Source organism: Plasmodium malariae (assembly GCF_900090045.1).
Source record: "Plasmodium malariae genome assembly, chromosome: 9".
Classification (NCBI taxonomy): Eukaryota; Apicomplexa; class Aconoidasida; order Haemosporida; family Plasmodiidae; genus Plasmodium; species Plasmodium malariae.
The window spans coordinates 1,033,761-1,057,891 of NC_041783.1; the positions used below are offsets into that span (position 1 = coordinate 1,033,761).

Sequence of the window (24,131 nt, forward strand, 5' to 3'; positions counted from 1 at the left end):
ATATGTAGTGCGTCGTAGTGTGAAATGTTTTATCTTTAAGTTAAAGATTACCTTTATTTTTATTTAGTGGAAAATATTTTTTCGATGATTTTCCAAGAACAACGGAGCGAATTTCTCTTAACCTCTTTTTTTTTTTTTTTTTGCTTACATCATTTATTTTTTTAAGAGTCGTAAAAAATTTCTTGAATTATAGAATGCACAATGCGTATGTATGTATATATATATATATATACCTGCTACCTTTGCTTTTTTTTGGTTAAAATTTTTTTTTCAAAGCTTTTCTAATTTTTTACGTTTTTACATAAAATATGTTTTTTGAAATATCGAAAAATATTTATGTAAGAAAAGGCGAACATTATTATAATAAAAAAATTCATAATAATGTTAGTAAGTGCAAAAAGAAAAAAAAAAAAAAATTCTATATTAGAAGACGAAAGTGAAAAGGATATTAGATTTATAGAGAGTGGAAATCATGAAGACTCATATAACATATGTGAACTGTATGGAGACATAGAAAATAATGGAAACAGAACAAATACAAATTATTCTTTTCAAAACCTGAATAAGAAAGAGCACATAACTAAGAATTCATTCAAAGAATTTTATATAAATTCAAAAGAAAATATGCAATATGGTACAAATGAAAATGAAATATTCACAGAGGATATACTTGAAAACGACAATTTTGATGACATTAATTTTGTTGAGGACGAAAATATAGAATATAAAACATACAGTTCTTATACAAACCGAGATTTTAAATTATTTAGTAAATATCCTAGTGAAAGTATAAAAAAGAAAATTGTGCAACCTGATAGAAAATACAACCAACTAGATGGGAAATATAAGAAATACTGGTATAATAATGAACGTTTTAAAAATAATTTAAATGAGGAGGACTCAGATAAAATGGAATTTTTGAACAAAAATAAAAAAAGCGTAGAATATAATAAACAAAATGGCATTCACTTCAAAAAAGGAATTGCGCGCAGTAGTACTCGGAATAATAATTATATTCAAGAAAATTATAAAAAATATAAGGGAAATTGTATAGGTAGTAATAATTATGAATATTTTAATCGTGGGGATTCTAGTTACTATGAATATGAAGATGATGATGAAGATGCATACGAAGGTGATGACGATGAAAATAATCAAGAAATAAAAAGAAAAAAGAACTTGGAAAATACCGGTGTAGTAAGGCAGAGTAGAGGAAATGCTGAGAATGAAGATTATGAATATGAGGAATATTATAATGATACTAAGGAAGAAGTGGAATATAATGAAGAAGAAGAAGAAGAAGAAGAGAATGAAGAAGAGAATGAAGAAGAGGAAGATGAAGAAGAAGAGGAAGAAGAAGAGGAAGAAGAAGAGAAAGAAGAAGACAAAGAAGAAGAGGAAGAAGAAGAGGAAGAAGAAGAGGAAGAAGAAGAGGAAGAAGAAGAGGAAGAAGAAGAGGAAGAAAAAGCATTCCGAGATTCAGTAAGAGAAAGCGAACAAAAGTGTACTAGCGCTTTACGTAACCGCAGAAACAACTTTAACTTAAAAAATGAATATAAAGAAAATGAAAATTCTAATAAGAGGGAAAATGAGAATTTCGAAAAAGAAATAATATCATATGAAAAAGAAGAAAATAAAATGATTGTTCCTATGCATAATATTATAAATTACAATGGAAAAAACAATAATAAAAATTATGATGTCAACGTGTCGATTTATGAAAAAGATCGTTATATAAATAATTTAAGAACTATGGAAAAAAAGCAAAGTGAGGAATTAGCGACAATGTATAATGCAAATCAAAATAATTTAAAGAAGAATGATTTACGAAAAAATATACAGTCAAGAGTCAAAAGCAGTAATATAGAAAATAAATCAAAGAGTAACATCATTAGTGCGAAATATACAAATGTATGTATTGATAAAAATAAATATAATACTTTTAATAATATGGATGATAAAACTATTATGTTTAATATCATTGGAAGTACTGCGTCTACACCTACTTCTGCTACTACTACTATCACTACCGCTGCGACTAGCGGCAATGTTAAGTTAAAGTACAAAGATGAAATGATAAATAATGTTGAATATATGAATAATTCGTTATATAAGAGTACAGCATATAAAGATAGTAATTATATTATAAAAAAAATGGAGGCAGGATATAAAGAACTAAAATATACTGGAAAATATGCTAGAGAACCAATTCAAGACAGTAACGTTGAAGACAAAAAAAAAAATAAAATTAAAAATTTTTTAGAAAAAATAAAGCATAGAAAAAATAATGAAGAAAATTTAATAAAAAAGGAACATAGAAATTATGAACAAGAACAAAAAAAGGATAAATTAAAAATGAAATTTATTGATATTTTACATACAGGGACATTGGGAAATTTTTTTCATCGCAGTAAAAGCAATTATGCAAAATCTTTATCACCCCAGCGTAAAAGGGATAATAGTTTTAATTCTGTAAGTAGTTCAAATGATGTATACAAGATTAGTTTAGATTATTCAAAAAAATCTAAAATAATGAATACGCTACATCATCATGAAAGTAATAATACTCCATTTCAATTTTCTATAAAAGATGAAGCAAAATATTACAACAGGCAAGAATTAAAAAGAGAAATCTATTATAATTCGAATGAAGAAAGTAAAGTTAAGAATAATTTGGTTTACGATTCATTAAGCAATGAAAGATCACAACACATTAAAGATGATATAAAATATATTGAACTAATAAATAAAAAAGACAAAATAAAGTACCTACAATTTTCAAATAATTTAAATGATAAAGAAAAAAGTGTGAAAAATGGTAAGTGCTTAAGAAGTGAATATAGTAAATATCTTGAAGTAAATAAAAAAGATTATCAAGATGATTTTACCAAATCAAGGCCCACGTATACGAATAACATAAGTTTAGATGTAAATAATGAACAACCGAATACAAGCGAAAACATATTTCCCATCCATCAGCACTTATCGAAAAAAACTATTTTTTGGAGTGATAATGAAATGAAAGAATTAAAACAGATACAAAAAGAAAATGAAATCAACACAAAGAAATTAAGTACGAAGGAAGAAGATTTAGAAGTTAAAATAAATCAAACACTAAGCAAAAAGATGATTGAGAATAATGAATTAAAGAAACAAAATGAAAACAATGAAGACCTTATAGTTACACCCTTTTATATAAAAAGCAAAATAGATAAAGTTTTGAAAAATAGTGAAATTTTCGAAAAGTCTGCCAGAGCAACATTTCAACAATTTGATGTTAAAAATAAAAATTTTCTTCATTTTAGTGAGATTGAATCGCTGATTCAACAGATGTGCTATAACTTGGAGCTCCCTCCTGTCGATAGTAAAAAAAAAAAAATAATATGTATATCGTTGTGTATGTACTACATATAAAGGAATTATAGAGAAAAAATTTTGCCACATGTTTACATATATATATATATATACATGTGTAGTACACTTGCATATTTGCGTGTATGTACATTTACATATATGCATGTGAACACGTGTACTTTTATTAGTTGAACACCTTTTTTGCTATATTTTTTTTTTTTTTAAAGAAAATATATTATCCATTGTTTATAAAGATTATGATAGCAGTAAGAATAACAGTATGAATTACACCGACTTTCGTCAAATGTACTGGGATCTGTTAAAGCAAATAAAGAAGAAATATTATCCAACGAAGAATTTTAAAATAAAAAGGAACTGTATTATAAGTAGAAAAAAATTAGGTGGATATGATTATTCATCTATATATAATTATTTAAGTTTTAAGAAAATTTTAGGATGTGGAGCATTTGGTGAAGTACATTTAGTTGAAGACAATATTTGTAAGCTTTACAAAGTTGTTAAGATATTAAAAAAAAAAAATATGAAAAATATTAAAATAAATGAAGAAATTAATGTGTTAATATATTTAGATCATCCCAATATAATAAAAATTTTTGATGTATATGAAAATGTAGATTGTACATATATTGTTATGGAGTTATGTGAAGGTGGTGAGTTAATGAGTAAAATCAGAAAATCAGAAAATTTTAATGAAGCGTATATAAAGAATATAATGTTTCAAATTTTATGTGCAATAGCATATATGCATAGTAATAATATAGCTCATAAAGATTTAAAACCAGAAAATATTTTGTTTAAAACAAAGGAGGATGATACTCTAAAAATCATTGATTTTGGTCTAGCAGAGTTAATTAATAAATCGGAAGGAGTCAGTAAAACAGCAGCAGGAACAGTTTTGTATATGGCACCAGAGGTGTTTAAAAAAAATATTACCATTAAATGTGATATATGGTCTGCAGGAGTAATAATGTTTTTTTTATTTACCAAAAATTTACCTTTTTCAGGTACTACATATGAACAAGTGAAACATAGTGTGTTTAAAGATGAACCCAATTATAAATCTTTAAAGCAGAAATTATCCCAACCAGCATTACATATATTAAAACTTATGTTGGAAAAGGATCATAAAAAAAGACCTATGGCTTCAGTGGTAAAAATTAATATTCACCAAAACGTTCACGTCGCAGTGTTGTTTCGGAGCAGTGTCTCTATGCACATTCTCGCTCCTCTCTCACCTTCCACATATATGTATATGTGTATATATTGTATGTATGCATGTATAAGGGTATACGTGCGATTATTCTAGATATATATAAATTGTGTAAATATGTAAAATTAATCTTTTTTTATTTCTCACCTCTCTCTCTCTCTCTATATATATATATATATATATATTTTTTTTTTTTTTTTTTTTTTTTCTCTTTCCTCCTGCTGCTACTACATTACAGCTTTTGCATCACCCGTGGTTTCAAGGATACCTCGATCCAGTTGAAATTTCCCCTGGAACAATGAATAATATAAAATCATACATGAAGCATTCAAACATAAGAAATATTATAGTTAATATAATGGCTCATGAATTAAGCATCATAAATAATAATGTCAAATATATTAATGAGCTATTTTTTAAAATAGACACGAATCACAATGGATCACTTAGTCATAGAGAAATTTACACAGTTTTATCAAATGCAGGAATAAAAAAATGGGACATTAATAGAATTGTTCAAGCACTCGATATTAATGACAGGGGAAGCATAACTTATACTGGTATATTTACTACATGTGCATGTGTTTATATGTATAGTTTATGCATCTCTATTCGCGCACGTTCAGCTGTCCGTTGAACCTCTTAGAATAAATATACACATAAATATGCTTCAATAGATTCACATATATATATGTATAGATACCTATGTATTCACACCTTAACCGTTCGCCTTTTTAGAGTTTATTGCCGGTTGTTATAGATGGAAAAATATCGAATCCACATTTTTAAAAGCTGCTTTCAATAAGATAGATAAGGTTGCTAATATTGCATACTTTCTGTACTCGTGCATATATATATATATATATATGTATATGAATTTATTACATACAAAGGTGCAATTTAGCATTATGTATATAGACAGATATTTAAAATTTCCAATTATTTTTTTGTTTTATGAATTTTATTACTCCTCTATTTTTTTATATGCTCATAAAAATGTACTTAGAAAAAAAAAAAAATAAAATAAAATAAAATGCTTGCACTAATTTAATTCTTCAGGATGAAGACGGATATATTAGCAAAAGCGATATATTTTCATTAGTTCAAGATAAGGATATAGATAGTAACGATATTGACAATTTTTTTTCATCTGTGTTTAGCATAAAAAGGGATTTATCTAAGGATAAAAGGATAAATAAAGTAAGTTTTTTTTTTTTTTTTTTTTTTTTTTTTTTTAAACAAAGAGAAAAAGAGAAAGAAGTGAAAGCAAGGGGAAAAAAGAAAGAAAAAGAAGGAAAAAAACAAAGAGATAGAGAGAGAAAGAAAGAATATTGAATAATTATACTAATAAATCCTGTCTTTGTAACTAATGCTTATTTTCTTCTTGTAGATAAGCTTCCCTGATTTTAAAGAATATCTGTTGAGCACATTTTAGACCCACGTATAAGTAACAAACACAAAAAAAGATGGCTAACAATAAGGCGAAAATTCATAAAGGACTTAAACAAAAAAACTGAAACGCAAGATGTACCTTTTTTTACATATTACGTTAGCCCTTATTTTATACATATGTGAAAATACTCATTTGTGCGTTCCACGTTGAATCCCTAAAGAAGTGTCAGCTCGTTAATTTTTTTTTTTTTTTTTTTAAATCATACATTTTTTATAGTTTAAAATTTAATTAATAAGGTATTTATGTATATGTTATTATTTAATATTTATAATATATATTTTATAATTCGTTTGTCTTTATGCGTTATCATTTTTTCCCCACCCCTCCCTTTGTTTTTTTACTTTTTTTTTTTTTTTTGTTTAATTTTTCAAAATTTTATTTAAAACATCCCACGTTAATACTGCATTTATTGTTAACACATATATGCATGTACTTATTATTGCATAGACATTTTTAAATATACCCACATGTTAATTTTTTTTATGAAAATTGATCATGACTCTTGTTATAATAGTAGAAAAGCAAAAGTTAATATGTGCCTATATACCTTTATATTTTTGCATCTGTATTTTTTAGTAAAGTATTTTATACATTATATAATGAAACGTTTAAATAACTGAAAAAAAAAAGGTTAAACATATATATAAATAAATATATAAACATGTGCACATATGAACAAATACTCATATAAATAAATAAACATATAAGCAAAAAAATATACATTAAACGCTCAATATTACATTTAAAATATTTTAAAATTACAGATGTTTGTGCTATTGCATATAATTTTATGTTATATAGAATTCGAGTTATACTATGGATAACAGGATCATAGTGTAAAAATAGACATATTTGACACTTTGTGTTAGATGCGCATGTAATGTATACACATTTTTTCTTAGAATGTGTAATATATATATATATTTTTTGATGTAAATGTTTCCCATATTTATTTTTCAACGAATAGAAAGAGTAAAAAAAAAGAAAACAAATGAAAAACGTCTTTAGTATCTTGTATAAGTGTATAATAGCATGCGAACTTTGTTATAATAAAAAAAGTTTCTTTCTTCGTCTCTTCCTTTTTTGCTCTCTTTCTCCTCTTTCTTCTTTCTTTTTCATCAGTATAAAATAATGTATAAGCATGTCTAATTGTTTTTCTTTTTCTCTTCCTTTATCTCTTTTTTTTTTCTTTTTTTTTGTGGCTTATATTTACAGTCACTATAAGGATAAAAAATAAAATTTATTTTACGTATACCGCTATTTTCTAAATAGATATATATATATATATATGTATAAATATGACAAAATTTTCTGAACATAATTATGATGCATTAAATTTAACAGAGCTTAAAAGTAATATTCAAGAACAAAATATTATAGGTTATAGTGTTGATTACACAGTAAGTGGGTTATTATTTTTTGGAGGGTTTAAAATAAATGTTGAAGAAAATAATGGCTCTATATGTAATGATGCTTATTTGATTCATATAAATAAAGAGCAAGTAGAATATGAAAATATCATAAGTAAAATTAAGCCAACTGTTCGATGTTATCATAGCTCTTGTAGTTTCTTAGAAAACTATGTACTAATTTTTGGTGGGCTAAATAGTGAAGTACCATTTATAGCTTTAAATGATTTATGGATATTCAATAGTTTAAACAAAACGTTTGTTGAAATAAAACTTATTTGTAAAGATAAATGTGAAGATGGAAATGTACATGATGGAGAAATAGAAATATATAGGAATGGAAATATAAATGAGTTAGACAACAACTGTACAAGCATAGAGGAGGACGATTACGAGGATGATGATGATGATAATAATAATGACAACGATTCTATTTTAGATAATATTAATGTTAAAAATTTAAAAAAGTATTTAAGATATTATAATCATAATAATAGTAATAGCAATAGTAGTAACATTAACAACAGTATTAGCAATACTAACAACAATAGTAGCAATGCTAATAATAGCAGTGGAGAGGGGCAAGTAAATAATGTTCCCTCTCCTCGTTACTATTCTAGTTTAGATTTATATATAGTAAGAAAATCAAATATAGAAAACACACAAGAGGAGAGCAAAAAAGAGGAAATTAGTGTAAAAAATAATAAAATATTAGTAAATAATGCATCTACTTACGAATATTTCAGTCTGATAGTGTTTGGTGGCTATGGTGGATATGATAGAAGTAGTTACAATGATCTATATGAATATAATATGTTAAATAACGAATGGTTGTTAAGATCTTGCAAAGGAAGTATTCCTTTCCAAAGGTATGGACATATTTCCTTTATAAATGGAAATAATTTATTTATATTAGGAGGAACAAATTCTGAAGTAAGTTTTAATGATATGTATTCATGTAATTTAAAAAAGAGTGAATGGTCTGAAGTCGACTTCTCTTATTCTTTTAATGTTTCAAAAGTGTTCTGCAGGAGCGTATTAGTAGAATCTATAGACAGAAATATAATTTTCATTTTTGGAGGGTACAATATAATTAGCGATGAAAAGGGAAATAGAAAGATAGAATATAACAACACTGAGTTGAACATGTTAAAGCTGTATGACACCTTTAAATTAGAGGAGTTAAAATACAATGTCGTTAAAAGTAAGGAGGGCACCAAGAGTAGTGATAGTGGTCCTTATGACAGTATTACCACCACTGCACAAAACAAAAACGGAATAATGTATGGAAATAACATGAACCACTTAATCGAAGGGGAGAAAAAAAAGGGCGAAAGAGGAGATACAGGAGAAAGAGATGAAAAAAGTGAAAAGAGTGACATACATGAAGATGTTACTCCTACTAACATAACATTCTGTTCTATTACCTACGATTTTGTTGATTCTAATTTAATTATTACAGATTCTAAGAAAAAAATATATATTATGAATATTAGTAGAATTATAGGACCTAAATATGCAATTTTTAGTTTATGGCCAAGATACTGCGATATAGATGGAAATAAGAAAATTTTAGTGAGAGGAAAAGGTTTCAATAATGAAGGAAAAATTGTTGTAAAATTCAAATCCGGAGAGGTGAATTTATTTAGTGAAGGTATTTATATAAATGAAAATAATATATATACAATTGCACCAAATGCCAAAAATAAAATAAAAAATAATATATGTGATGTCCAACTATCTATTAATGATAAATGCTATACAACCAATAGTTGTGCCTTAGAATATTATTACAATATTGATCCGAAAAATACGTTAATTTTTGGAACTGGTTTATTAGAACCCGTATGTTTAAAAGAAGAAAATATTTTCTTTTTAATTGCTAGAAACTCCTTAAATGAAAATAAAAAAATTGGTGGAGACAAGTTTCAAATATCTATTATATATGAGCAAGAAAATGAAAGTCATTCTTTAAAATACTCTGTTTACGACGTGAACAACGGTTTCTACATAGTTAAATATTTTCCATTTCACGAAAAAAAAATGGAAGAAATGGAAGAGAGACAAATCAAACTGTCCAATGAAAAGGGCGAAGTAGTCACAGGGCAAGTAACTACAGGAGTAGCTACAGGGAAAACACTTACGGAAGTAGTTACAGACGAAGATAGCTCTAATATAGGCGTAATGCATGAAAGTATAAATAAGGATAGGAACAATGGAACAAACACGAGTGCTGTAACTCTTGTTGAGAGCAAAGATGCAATAAATATGATACAAATTAAAGGTAGTGATAAGGAAAATGGAAATATTAACACAGTTGATGGAACTAATAATGAAAATGTATTATCCTACAAAGGAACATTGCGAATAACGGTAAAAATTAAAGAAGAAGACATACAAAATAGTCCATTTGTTCTAAAGGTGCATAAGGAAACACAGGAAAAAACAACTTATGTAAAAAACTTTGTCAACAATAGGTTAGAGGATTTAATAAAAAAAGGGGAATGTATACTTGATCTAATTAAAAATAAAAATAGGAATACAAATAATTTGATTGAACTAAATGTTAATATTGAAAACTTTTTAAATAAATTTTCTAAATCTATATATGATATTAATATAATCGAACAGTATATGCTCTATGGAATTATAGATATAAATAAGATGGAAAACATTTTAGAGGAGTTACATAGAGGGGGAAACATTGTGGACGCTTTTCTGGAGGATGAATCGTACATTGAGAAAGAGATCATCAATTTAATACATAATGAAAGAGGTAAAAAAAAAGAGTTAGGAAATGACGGAGGAAACGTTGAAGGAGGCTGTAGAAGCCATGGTTGTGATGAACTTAATGGACATGATAGAGGTGATACCTCTAATATCCAAAGGAATCCTCATGAGGAGGAAGGTATAGGAAGTGGAACAGACCCTTCAGCGGAAACAAAAAAAATTTCACAAGTAAAAACAGATTTAGGAGAACACAACTACAACGGTATGATAATGAGCAACTTATTTTTAAAAATAAAAGAGAATGAAAAGCTGATTGATTTTATAAATGAAAATAAATTAAATTTTATGGACTATGTTGACTCAAATTTAATGAAAAAGCTAAAAAATTGTATTTTACTTTTGAACAATGAAGAATTAAGCCTAAGAAATAAAAAAGATAATATGAAAAAAAATGATGGTACAGCAGATATAAAGACAGCAACAAATGAGAGAAATAGGAAGGAAAGAAATGGGGTTGAAAGTAAAACCAATTACTTATATGAAGAATATTTAACACAAATAGATGAGAATAAAATAGAAGTCATCCGAAATTTATTAATTTTTTATTATAAATTAAGATCTGTTTGTATTTGTAAAAAGGAAAAGGAACTGAAGGAAGAATTCATAAATGAAGAAAAAGAAAGTATTAAAAAGTTAAAATTAAACTTCAACAAATTTATTAATATTAAAAAAAATTTAGAAATATCAAGTGTTTATATTCATAACAATGGTTATGAGGCTTCTTTAAAAGAACTAGAAACAACCAAAAACTACCTAACAGAAATAAAAGAAGAAGTAACAAAAGTAAAACAAATTTCGGACAATATAATAAAAATAGATAATGTAGAAGAGTTGAATAAAAACATAGAAGATATGAACAATGAAATAAATGAAATAGAGAAATTATGGATGTTCATAAAAAAAAAAGAAGAAATTTTGAACGGATTTTTGTTCTCTCCGTTTAAAGATTTAGATATCGAAGATTTTGATATGCAAGTTAAAAAATTACAAAATAATTTCAAACAAATAAAAGTTGACAGGAAACATAATATATGTAAAGAGGAAACAATAAAATTGAAAGAAACTATAAAATTCATTTCTGTGTTAAGTGAACTAAAAAAACCTTTTATCAAAGAAAGACACATAAAAGAAATAGAATATAATATAAATGAAGAAAAGGAAAAAAATAAAGAAGAAAAAATCAGTATATTAATTGATGACAATACTTTAACAGTTTACTTTTATAAATTGAATGTAATGAAATATCATGATACCATTGAAGAAGTGATAATAAAAGCATGCAACGAAAAAATAATAGAAGAAACAATAAATAAATTTGAAGAATACTGGGATAATATATATTTTAAAAATAAAAATTATAAAAATGATATTATACTAACTTATATAGAAGATGTGTGTATAGACACCATAGAAGAACATCAAGTAACTTTACAGAACTGTTTTTCTTCAAAATATTTTCTCTTCTTTTCAACAGAATTAAATTTATGGCAAAAAAAAATTTCGAATATATATGAAGTGATACAACTATTAAAAGATATAGAAAAGCTTTGGCTGTATTTGCAAAATATGTATGTTTATTCAGAGGAGGTAAAAAAGGAGCTACCACTCTATTCAAAATTTTTTCTAACTATAAATGATGAATATTTAGAAATGCTAAAACAGATAAATGATAATAACACAAAGGTAATAGTTTTTTCTAATGAAGAAGGTATAGTAGAAAAATTAGAAGAGCTAAAAGTCAAATTGTGCAAAAGTGAAAAACCGTTAAATGAGTATCTAGATTCTAAAAGAAAATCATTTCCTAGGTTTTTTTTTATATCCTCAACTGATTTGATAGATATCTTATCTAATGGCAATAATTTTAAGCTCGTTAATACTCATGTGCAAAAAATATTTTTATCAATTAGGCGCTTCGTTACAAAAAATGAAAAATTAAGTGAGCACGAAGCGGAAAATGAGGTTAAACTGGAGGTGGACAAAAAATCAGAAAAAGGGTGTGTGAACGAAAGTAGGGAAGAGCTAAAAAATGAAGAACAACATATGCATGTGCCTGACCAGAAAGAGCAGAAGTTCCTAGAAGGAACACCAAGTGAGGTGGAAGGAAAAAAGATAAATATATCAAGTGAAGAAAATGAAACTAATAGGACGGAAGAGGAGGAAGTTATCACAAAACTGATATCCTCCTATGGTGAAGAAATTTGTAATTTTCATGAACCTCTAAGTCTAAGAGGAAAAGTTGAATGCTACTTAAACGATATAATAGGACATATTAAATATACCTTAAAATATCATATTACTAATTTATTTAAATTAAAACATTTATATAATAATGAAAAAGAAATATGGATTGATGAAAATTATCTATCTCAAGTATTCATCTTGTGTAATACAATATTTTTTGTAAATGATGTAGAAAGTATATTAAGTAAAAGTGATTGTACAAATATACATGAGGAACTAAAGAAATATTATAAAAATCATATAGTTCAACTTGAGAATGTTATTAAAAAAGTTCAAAAAAAATTAACCATAAAAAATAGAATTAAAATTATGTGTATTATTACTTTAGATACTTTTTACAGGGATATATTAGAAGTTATTTTAAAAAATAAAAATGCAATTTCAATAAATATGTTCGACTGGCAATCACAAATAAGAATATATCCATTCTTTAAAAATGAAAAAAAAGATTCAGATCATACAGATATGCAAAAAGAAAATACAGGTAGTATGGCCCAAGAGAAAGCTTATAATATATCACAAGATGGGGAAGAATGTAAGACAAATGATGAAATGTACAAAAAGGATAACAACACATTAGATTTCAGAGAGTTATATATAAAAATAAAAATTATGGATTGTTCTTTCAATTATTCTTATGATTATATAGGAAATTATCAAAGACTAGTAATTACCCCTTTAACGAGTCGTATATATATAACGGCAACTCAGGCTTTAAGTTTATATATGGGATGTGCTCCTGCTGGACCTGCAGGAACAGGTAAAACAGAAACTACAAAAGATTTATCTAGTTTTTTTGGAAAAAATTGCTATGTATTTAATTGTTCAGATCAATTAGACTATAAAAGTATGGGGAATATATTTAAAGGAATAGGTAGCACTGGATGTTGGTGTTGTTTTGATGAGTTCAACAGATTAATACCTGAAGTTTTATCTGTCTGTTCTATTCAATTCAAATCTATATTAGATTGTAAACGTAATAATAATAATGTTTGTATAATTGGTTCGGATGAAATAATTGTTAAAAAAAATTGTGCTGTTTTTATAACTATGAATCCAGATTATTTAGGTAGATCAAAATTACCTGAGAGTTTGAAAATATTATTTAGACCTATTACAGTTATTATTCCTGATTTTAATAAAATTTGTGAAAATATGTTAATGGCTGAAGGGTACGTAGAGGCAAAATACTTGTCCATAAAATTTACTACCTTTTTTGAATTAGCTCAAAGTTTATTAAAAGAAAAACACTGTGATTGGGGATTGAGAAGCATTAAAAGTGTGTTAACAAAGGCAGGATTTCTTAAGAGAACTTATCCAAATGATGATGAGAATAAATTACTCTATTCAGCTATACATGATATTAATATTGCAAAAATATCCTCTTCTAATTGCCCTATATTTTCAGGCTTACTTAACGACATATTTTACTCAAACCAAGATACAGCGAGAGAGCAAAAAGTAGGAAACGATATGGTAGGATATAAAAACGGTGAAGAAAATGTACATAGTGGTATATATTCGGATGTAATGAAAAATGATAAGGAGGAGTCCAGTAAAACTAAAACGGGCAAAAACGGTACGAACAGTACAGGAGGAAAAGAAGAACTCAAAGGAGATAAAATAGATAAAGAAGCAGAATGGAATGACCAAGATAAAACAAGTACTGACAACAATATATTTACAAGTGGAGAGGGGCCCAAACCAGGTGAAAATGAGAAAGATTGTTTTAATATAAACACAATAGAAAAGGAATTAACAGAAATTTGCAAAAAGAACCACCTATTCGGTTTAGAATATTTTGTCAAAAAAATTATACAACTAAATGATATAATTAATATAAGACATTGTGTATTTATTATGGGAGAAGCAGGATGTGGAAAAACTACTCTATTTAATATGCTAATGGAATATCAAAAAAGGAAAAATTTAAAAACCGTAAGTATTAGGATAAATCCGAAGTCGATAAATATTGATGATTTATATGGAAATGTTCATATAAAAACAAGAGAATGGAAAGACGGAGTTTTTTCAAAATATATGAGAAACTATTCTAAAAGAGATGATTGTGATAAAGCCTACATAATTTTTGATGGAAATTTAGATTCTCATTGGATTGAAAATATGAATTCAGTTATGGATGATAATAAAGTGTTAACCTTATCCTCTAATGAGAGAATATTATTAAAAAATCATATGAACTTAGTATTCGAGTTTAGCGACTTAATGTTTGCTACACCTGCCACTATATCTAGAGCTGGATTAGTTTACTTCTCTGTTAACCCAAATGATTTATGGAAAAATTATTTTTTATCATGGATTGATAAGCATCATAATTTTAACAGTAGTATAAAAAAATTATTTGAAAAATTAATGTATAAGTATGTGGAGCCAACTTTTTCTTATCTAAGTACTTTACAAACATCTATTAAAGTATCCCCAATGTCTCATATTCAGTCTTTATCTGCCTTATTAGACATATTACTAATAGATAATAATTTTGACAGTGTTGAACATTATTTTATTTATTCAGTTATATGGTGTTTTGGTAGTTTCCTGGGAGAAAAAGATAATGTTAATTATAAGAAATGCTTTGATAAATATTGGAAAAATACGTTTAAAAGTATTAAAGTGAATAGAAAAATTAGTGTATTCGATTTTTATGTTGAAAATAATAAATTTAAAGAATGGGATGAAGTGGAAATAAATAATCAGATAAGCGAAAATTCCTTATTAAAGGATGACATATTTGTAGAAACTGTAGAGAGCTGTTCTTATAAATACATAACTAAATTATTTTTAAAGTCACATATGCCAATTTTATTTATAGGAAAAACAGGTGTAGGAAAAACACAATTATGTAAAAAAATATTAAATGAAGAAAAAGATGAATATAAAAGTTTTTACATGATTTTTAATTATTATACTACTTCAAAAAATGTACAATCTCTTATGCAAAGTTGTTTAGAAAAAAAATCAGGAAAGCAGTTTAGTCCTCCTTATCAACAAAAATTAATTTATTTTATTGATGATATTAATATGCCTAAATGTGATGATTATAATACTCAAAGTGCCATTGAATTATTATGTCAATATATTGACACTAACTCGTGGTTTGATTTAGAAAAACTAAATTTAATAAAGATATTAAACACTAAACTTATTTCTTGTATGAATTATAATAGGGGAAATTTTACCGTAAACCCTAGACTACTTCGACATTTTTTTATTTTAAATATTAACTTCCCTGAAAATAATACCATTAATAGTATTTTTAGTGTCCTCTTAAAAGGTCATTTTAGCAATTTCAAGCAGGACGTATCTGATTTAGTTCCGTCTATACTTAAATCTACTATATCCTTATATTACAATATTGAAAAAACATTTAAACGAACAGCCACTTATTTTTATTATGAGTTTAATTTGAGAGATATTCACAGCATAGTTAAAGGATTACTAACAACTACACCTTCTACTTTTCAAGATTGTGATAAGCTACTATTTTTGTGGTTACATGAATGTGAACGAGTTTACTCAGATAAGCTAAATAAAAAAGACAAGAGAAAATATAAAAATATTATTATTGATATAATAAAAAAAATGTACAATAAATATGAAATCAATAAATTAGTCATGAAATATGACAATAATAATTTACTCTTTTCTAATTTTCACAAAGGCAGTCATGATAAGAGTTATGATTTATGTAAAAATATAGAGGAATTAACAATATTCTTAACAGAAGAATTAAATGAATATAATAATTTCTACAATTTAAATATTGTTTTATTTAATGATGCTATAAAGCATATATGTAAGTTAATTAGAATAGTAGATAACTTAAAATCACATGCTTTATTGTTAGGTATAGGTGGATGTGGAAAAACAACCATTTCAAAATTTTCCTCCTATATATCTTCTAAAACTTTCTTTGAAATGGACTTTTCAGCACATTGCACAGATAATGATATAAAAAAATATTTACATGATGTGTTTCATAAATGTGCTATGAAAAATGAAGACATTATTCTATTTCTAAAAGAAAGCAAAATACATGATAAATTTTTTATATATGTTAATGAATACATGTGTTCTAATAATATCATAGATTTATACACAAAAGAAGAAAAGGATAATATAATACACAACATGAGAAATATAGCCAAATCAGAAGGAATAGAAGAAACAGATAATAGCATATTTGATTATTATATCAAAAAGGTAAATAACAATTTACATTTCATTTTATGTTTCTCACCTACTAGTAACAATTTCAGAGATAAGTCAAATAATTTCCAGTGTATACTAAATAATACAATGATAGATATTTATGATAACTGGGAAGCAGATTCCTTAATGTGCGTAGGTAAAAACTATGTCAACAACATATACATGAATATCAACACAGGAGATATAATAATAAATGACGAATATATAAAATTAATGAATCAGAGCAAAAATGAAAATAATATACCTAGTCATTCGATATCCCCAATGGATGACAGGCACACAAATTTGAAAAATGACCCAGATGAAAATACAAATACTGCTAACAGCGCAACAGATAAAATGGAAAGATTAGAACACGATCTCAGCAAAGGTAGTGACCATTCAGGGCTTATAGAGGGAGGTGACAACACGGTTGCTTATAGCGATAATAATGAATGTAACAAAGGTAATAACGACAATAAAACTAATAATAATAATGGGCCCAAAGCAACCCCTGTAAAGATACCTAATGAGGAAGAATATGTAAATTTAAAAGACATAATAACTGAATATTTGAAGGAATGCTACGAAGATCTACTGGACATATCGTCGTACTATTATTCCCATGAAAGGTCCCATATATATATAACTCCCAAGTTGTACCTGGAGAGCATAAAGACATACCATATTATGCTGTTAAAAAATATCACTAATATAAACAATAAGATGGATATGCTGAAGAGCGGAATTACTAAAATGAATGAAACTAGTTCGAACGTAGAAAACATAAAAAATTGTTTGAAAGAAAAGAAAAAAATATCAGAGGAAAAAAAAGAAGCCGCTGAAAAGTATGCTATAGATATAGGAAATGAAAAAATGATTGTTAAAAAAGAAAGTGATTTAGCTGATATAGAAGAAAAAAATTGTTTAGAAATACAAAAAACAGTACTAAAACAACAGGAGGAATGTGAAAATGATATAACTTTGGGTATACCTCTAATAGAACAAGCAGAAGAAGCCTTGAATACGTTAAATAAAAAGAATATTCAAGAATTAAAAACACTGAATAAACCTCCTCCTGGTGTTGAAGATATTACTGCGGCTGTTATGCAGTTACTTGCTACAATTGATACAACCATATGTGTAGACAAATTTGGAAAAATAAAAGATAGGAGTTGGAAATCAGCTCAAAAAATGATGATTAATCCAGAGAAATTCATATCCTTGTTAAAGGATTATAAAAATAAGATAGATGAAAATTTAGTTCCTGACTGTAACTTTAAATATGTTGAAAATTTAATTAATTTACCTCATTTTAATAAAAATGCCATTCAAAAAAAATCTAAGGCTGCAGCAGGTTTAGCTGAATGGGTATTAAACATTACGTCTTTTTATAAAATAATACAGAACATATTACCTAAGAGAATTTTACTAGATAATACTAAAAAAAGTCTTGAGGAAGCAAATGAAAAACTACAGATTGTTCGTGAAAAAGTACAATCACTTAAAGCAAAATTAAGTGCTTTGATAAATCAGTACGATCATGCTATTTATGAGAGAGATTTAGTTATATTAGAAGAAAAAAAATTAAAAACAAAATTAGAACTATCTATTAGGTTAATAGATGCTCTAAGTAGTGAGCAAATATCATGGTCCAATCAATATCAAACTTTAAAAAAAAAAAAAAAAACAATTTTAACAGATATATTATTATCCTCTACATTTGTTACTTTTTGTGGTGGATTTACCAAAAAATATAGAAATAAAATTATGACTAAATGTGTAGACACCTTGAAGAAAAAAAATGAAATTCAAAATGCTATCTTTAATACCATGTTCAAAAAGTTAAATATTAAGGTAGAGAAAGATGAGTCAACATTGGGAAATTCTAAAAAATATGCTTACACAAATAATAAAGATGCGGATGTCAATAGTGCTGCTAATACTAGCGTTGTCACTTTCACTGCTAACAACATTAGTCTAAGCAATACTAACACAGACAAAAATATTGAAAATAGAGATAACATAAAGAACGAAGAAATCATATATGATATATTTTTTGTAAATAATTTTAACTTAGATTTGTTGATAAATGAAGAAATTTTAGCTAAGTTGAGTAAACAGGGATTAACATTAAATTCTGTTTGTATTGAAAATAATATTATCCTAGAGAATAGTGAGAAGTTTCCAATAATTATAGACCCCCAAATGGAAAGTTTAAAATGGCTAATTAACAGTCAGAAAGAAAAAAGTGAAAAGTTGGTTATTACTGATATTAATGATAAGATGTTACTTAAAAAAATAGAAGAATGTATATCATTCGGGTATTCAATTATCGTAGAAAATGCAGATGAATATATTGATAATACGCTATATAATATTATATCAAAAAATATTATTAAGAAAAAAAATAATTATTATATTAATATAAATGATAAAGAATTAATATTTCATCCTTCTTTCTATATTATTTTACACACACAGTTATCTAATCCTCATTATCAACCTGAAATACAATCTGCTTGTTCTTTAATTAATTTTACTGTTACTCCTGATGATTTGGAAGAGCATTTATTATCTATCACTTTAGAAAATGAGTTCAACCATTTGTCAAAAAAAAAAAAAAAATTATCTTTATTAAAATATGATTATATGTGTCAGCTATCATTTCTACAATCATTCATCTTGCAAAAATTAACTAATGCAAAAGGAGATATTTTAGAAGACGTATCATTAATAGAAAATTTAGAAAAAACAAAATTATTAAGTGAAAATATAGCTAAAAAAAGTGAAATCGTTAAAAATACTGAAGTACATATTAATACTATCATCAATTTATATAGACCTTTATCAAAAAGAGGCGTCATGTACTTCTTCATTCTGCAAAAGCTAAAAAACCTTCATTCATTCTACTTCTATTCCTTAGAAATATTCCTAAAAATATTTGTTAAGTGCTTAAATGACTGCTCCGAAAACAAACCATTCAATGGTTGTAGTAGGAACAATAATAATAATAGTAATAATGCTAATCGACAAGAAAAAAAGAAATACCATAAAAACGTAGAAAATAATCCAATCCAAGTCAATACTTACAATGCATCAGAGGGGGTAGCACCTAAAGAAAAAGATTCAAAGAAAAAAGACATAAGCATAAAAAATTATGATAAAGGACAAAGTACTCGAGAACACGTATTGGAAGAGGGCACAGATATTAAATGTGAAGTAGAGGGGGAATGTTCACAAATGGTAAACGAACATATCAGTGAAGAAGTAGGAAAAAAGTTGGAGGAAAAGCAGACAGTAGCGGTGGAGAAAGAGGCTAAAGCAAAAAGGGATGAGCTGAATATTGATAAGGTGAAATTTGATGATGTGAAAACTGATGAGGTGAAATTTGATGATGTGAAAACTGATGAGGTGAAAACTGATGAGGTGAAAACTGATGAGGTGAAAACTGATGAGGTAAAATTTGATGAGGTGAAAACTGATGATGTGAAAACTGATGAAGTAAAAAATGATGAAGTGAAAAATGATGAAGTAAAAAATGATGAAGTAGAAAATGAAGTAGAAAATGATGAAGTAAAAAATGATGAAGTAGAAAATGAAGTAGAAAATGATGAAGTAAAAATTGATGAAGTAAAAATAGATAGCGAAAAAATAGAAATAGAGGCAAATGAAGAAAAAGTAGAACTCAAAGTTGTCAAGGAAAAAATAGAATCTGTAGAAAGCGAAGATAAAACAGAACATGTAAAGGTAGAAATAGTTGAACCCGCAGAAGAGGCAAAAGAAGATCCCGCTGATGAAGCAAAAGGGGAAACCGTAAGTGAATCAAAAGACGAACCCGTGGATGCAGCAAAAGCGGAGACCGTAAGTGAATCAAAAGAACTCGTAGATGAAGCAAAAGCTGAACCCATAGAAGAAACAAAAGAGGAGACCATAAGTGAATCGAATGTGGAGGAAAAAGACGAGGATACAGAAAGCGAAGATTTCGAAAATGATGATTTCAAGAATGAAGAAATAAAAATAGATAAAAATGAAGTTGAAAAAAGAGTGAACATGCTAATAAATTTACTAATAGTAAAGATGTGGATGTATATAGATAAGGGGTTATTAGAAAGGGACAAATTAATAGTGAAATGCTTAATTATGTTAAATATAGAAAAGTTAAAGGATAAAATAACTGAGGAAGAAGAAGAAATTTTCATAAACCCTAAATATAAGTTAAATAGCAACACATATAAGGTAGAGAATAAAAAGGAAAATGATAATATAGAAAAGAAACTGATGAATAAATCATTTATTAGTGAAGATTTATATGAAGATTGTAAGAATTTAGAAAATTTAAAAGATTTTGAAAAATTAACTGAGAGTTTTGAAAGTGAGAGTATGTCGTGGAAACAATGGCTTTTAAGTGAAAAGGTAGAAAATGAAGAACTACCTAGAAAATATAATAATTTAAAAGATTTTTCTAAATTGTTATTAATTAGGGTCTTGCGCAAAGATAGATTCCTGGTTGCTTTAAAAAATTATATTAAAAAGCACATAAAAATGACTAATGATGAAAAAAACACATATGCATTAGAAAATATATTAGAGGAATATATTGATAATAAAACCCCTGTTTTATTTTTGTTAACTTCTGGAAATGACCCATCTAAAGATATAGAAGATTATATTGCAAAATTAAAGATGAAACAAAGTGCTATTTCTTCATACAATGGTGCTAAGGAATCGAATGATAGTTCTACAAATAATAATGATGAAGAAAACAAAATTTCATATATTAACATATCTATGGGACAAGGTCAAGAAAGTATTGCTTTGAAATATTTAAAAGAAATATCAAAGTCTGGCGGGTATATATTTTTACAAAATATTCATTTAATGACTAAATGGTTAAAGGAATTTGAAGAAATTCTTGATAAAATTTTCTTAGATGCTCATCCAAATTTCCGTTTATTTTTATCTTCAGCTATTCCTTCAGAAAAAGACACTCAAATATTACCTGAAAAATTATTAAAAAAATGTTTTCGAATAAATAATGAAAAATCTTATAGTTTAAAAGATAACATAAAATGCTGTCTTGATAAATTTGAAAATAAGGAATATGATGACAAGTTAAAAACTGTCATATTTGGTCTTTCTTATTATCATAGTTTATTATTAGGAAGGTTTTTATATGGAAAAATTGGTTTTAGCCAATCCTATTCTTTTAATGATAACGATTTAGAAATCTCATTTAATATCATTAAGAGGTATTTAAATAGCTATCAAACTTTTCCTTTAGCTGACGTATTATTCCTAATAGGCGAAATAATTTATGGTGGTCATATCACGGATATATGGGATAGACGAATAAATAAAACATATGTAAAAAATATACTAATGGAAATTTATAGAAACATAATTACAATTAATGAACGTAAGAGAAGTAGTATCGAGAGTGTGGAAGGATCTCGTAATAATGCCATTTCAAATAGGAGTAGGAATAGCGGAAGGAATGAAGGAAATAAAGAAAGCGGTCATAGTGACACTAGCAATGATAACAGTGATATCAGTGGTAACAGCAGCGATCTGGATAACAATGGCAATGACAATGACGGTATGTTAAATAACGATCTGGAGGAAAAACGTATTTTAAAGAATACCAAAAACAATATCCTATTTGAAGTATTTAAGTTTCCTGATTGCAGTAGATATAACATAACTCAGTTGAAGAAATATATAGATGAGAAACTCAACAAAGAACAGACCTATTTGTTAGGGTTACATATAAATGCAGAAATAGAATATATGAAAAATGAATGTTCAAGAATTTTACAAAATTTACAAGAATTAGGTAATAAAGAAATAACATCTTCTGAAAATTATAAGAATAAGAATGAGAAGGGAAATAGGAAAAAAAGGTTAGATGCAAATGAAGAAGAAAATGAAGATGAGGAGGATGAAAAACATTCTGGAGGTAATAAAAGTACAAAAATAATATATGAAATTATTAATAATTTACTAAATGAATTGCCAGAAAAAATAGATATAAATGATTTAAAAATAGACGATATTCAAACATGTACCTTTATGGTAATAGCCTTAAAAGAAGCAGAGAAATTCAATATATTAATTGAATGCATTAATGACACTTTAATAGAAATAAAATTAGTGCTAGAAGGAATATTAAACATGAATGATAAAATACAAAACGCTATTAAATCTTTATTATTGCATAATATACCAGAAATATGGAAAAATTATTCTTATCCTTCTAAAAAAAAATTAATGCCGTGGTTTGATAATTTTAAATTAAGAATTATTTTTATAAAAGAATGGATATCAAAAATCAGAAATAATATTTTCCTACCAAATTCTGTTTGGCTATCTGCATTATTTAACCCTATATCTTTTTTAACAGCAATCAAACAAAAATTTGCTCATGAAAATAGAGTCCCTATTGATAAACTAAAGCTAAAATGGCATGTAACAAACATAACGAAATTAGAAGATTTGAATAACAAAAACAATTCCTTATACATACATGGGCTATTTTTACAAGGTGCCTCTTGGCTCATTAATTCTAAGAATGATACTTTTGTTTTTGACAAAGATAATTTAAATGATAACATTTCTTATGGTAACATAATTGAATCAGTCCCAAAAAATATTTACTTTGCCATGCCCTTAGTATATGTCTACTGTGTTACTAATGAACAGGACGAGCTCTTAAAGCATAATGTTGAATCCCGCTCATTAAACACCCCACTCTACATTACTTCGGATAGGGGAAGCACCTTCGTCTGCTCCATTGATTTGAAGTACCCTTACATATAAACACTTCAAAGCATAACATAGCATACCTTACATACGAGCATTACATGTACACTGCACCCAGCACACGCACACATGCACTCACACATATACCCACATAGAACTTTTCCCCTTCTTGACATATGACTCAAAGAATGACTGCTCTTATTAATACAGTACTTTTCGCCCCCACTACACACGTAATTTATGTATACCCTCTCTTATTCTATTTGCAGCTTAGAGATTGACGACATAGAAGATAAATGGATTTTAGCAGGAGTTGCCCTTTTCCTATCGGATGATTAGTTCTTAATTTTTTTACTTTACATATTATTCTATATATTATTTAGGGAAGATATTTCATTCCTTATTTAAAAATTTGCACTTTTGCATTATAATATGAAAGGTGAGCCCACTATAAGTGATCTCATTAAAACTTATTGTTGACTTTTTTTCTTTTTATTCTTCAATTTTTCATATATCCTTTTCGATCTTACTTTTTCGTTTCTACTCTTACATTTTTACCTTTTTGTTTCTACTCTTTCGTTTTTACTTCTTACTCTTTCCCTTTTTCCAATTAATCCAGGTATTACTAATAAATTGAGGTTTAAAAAAAAAAAACAATTATCCATTAACAAAAAATTATTAC

At 26.7% G+C, this 24,131-nt stretch overlaps 2 protein-coding genes across 2 annotated transcripts; both read left to right on the forward strand.

The window, feature by feature from the left end:
* Positions 1 to 381: 381 nt before the first annotated feature.
* Positions 382 to 6,020, forward strand: CDPK6 (calcium-dependent protein kinase 6, putative; the record flags this gene model as incomplete). Its single annotated transcript, XM_029005012.1, has 6 exons — positions 382 to 3,364; positions 3,582 to 4,525; positions 4,824 to 5,145; positions 5,324 to 5,400; positions 5,645 to 5,785; positions 5,976 to 6,020. 6 exons carry the CDS (start codon positions 382 to 384, stop codon positions 6,018 to 6,020), a joined length of 4,512 nt encoding a protein of 1,503 aa, XP_028861644.1.
* Positions 6,021 to 7,336: 1,316 nt separating this feature from the next.
* PmUG01_09032100 (dynein heavy chain, putative) lies at positions 7,337 to 23,788 on the forward strand (the record flags this gene model as incomplete). Its single annotated transcript, XM_029005013.1, has 2 exons — positions 7,337 to 23,490; positions 23,719 to 23,788. 2 exons carry the CDS (start codon positions 7,337 to 7,339, stop codon positions 23,786 to 23,788), a joined length of 16,224 nt encoding a protein of 5,407 aa, XP_028861645.1.
* Positions 23,789 to 24,131: the final 343 nt, after the last annotated feature.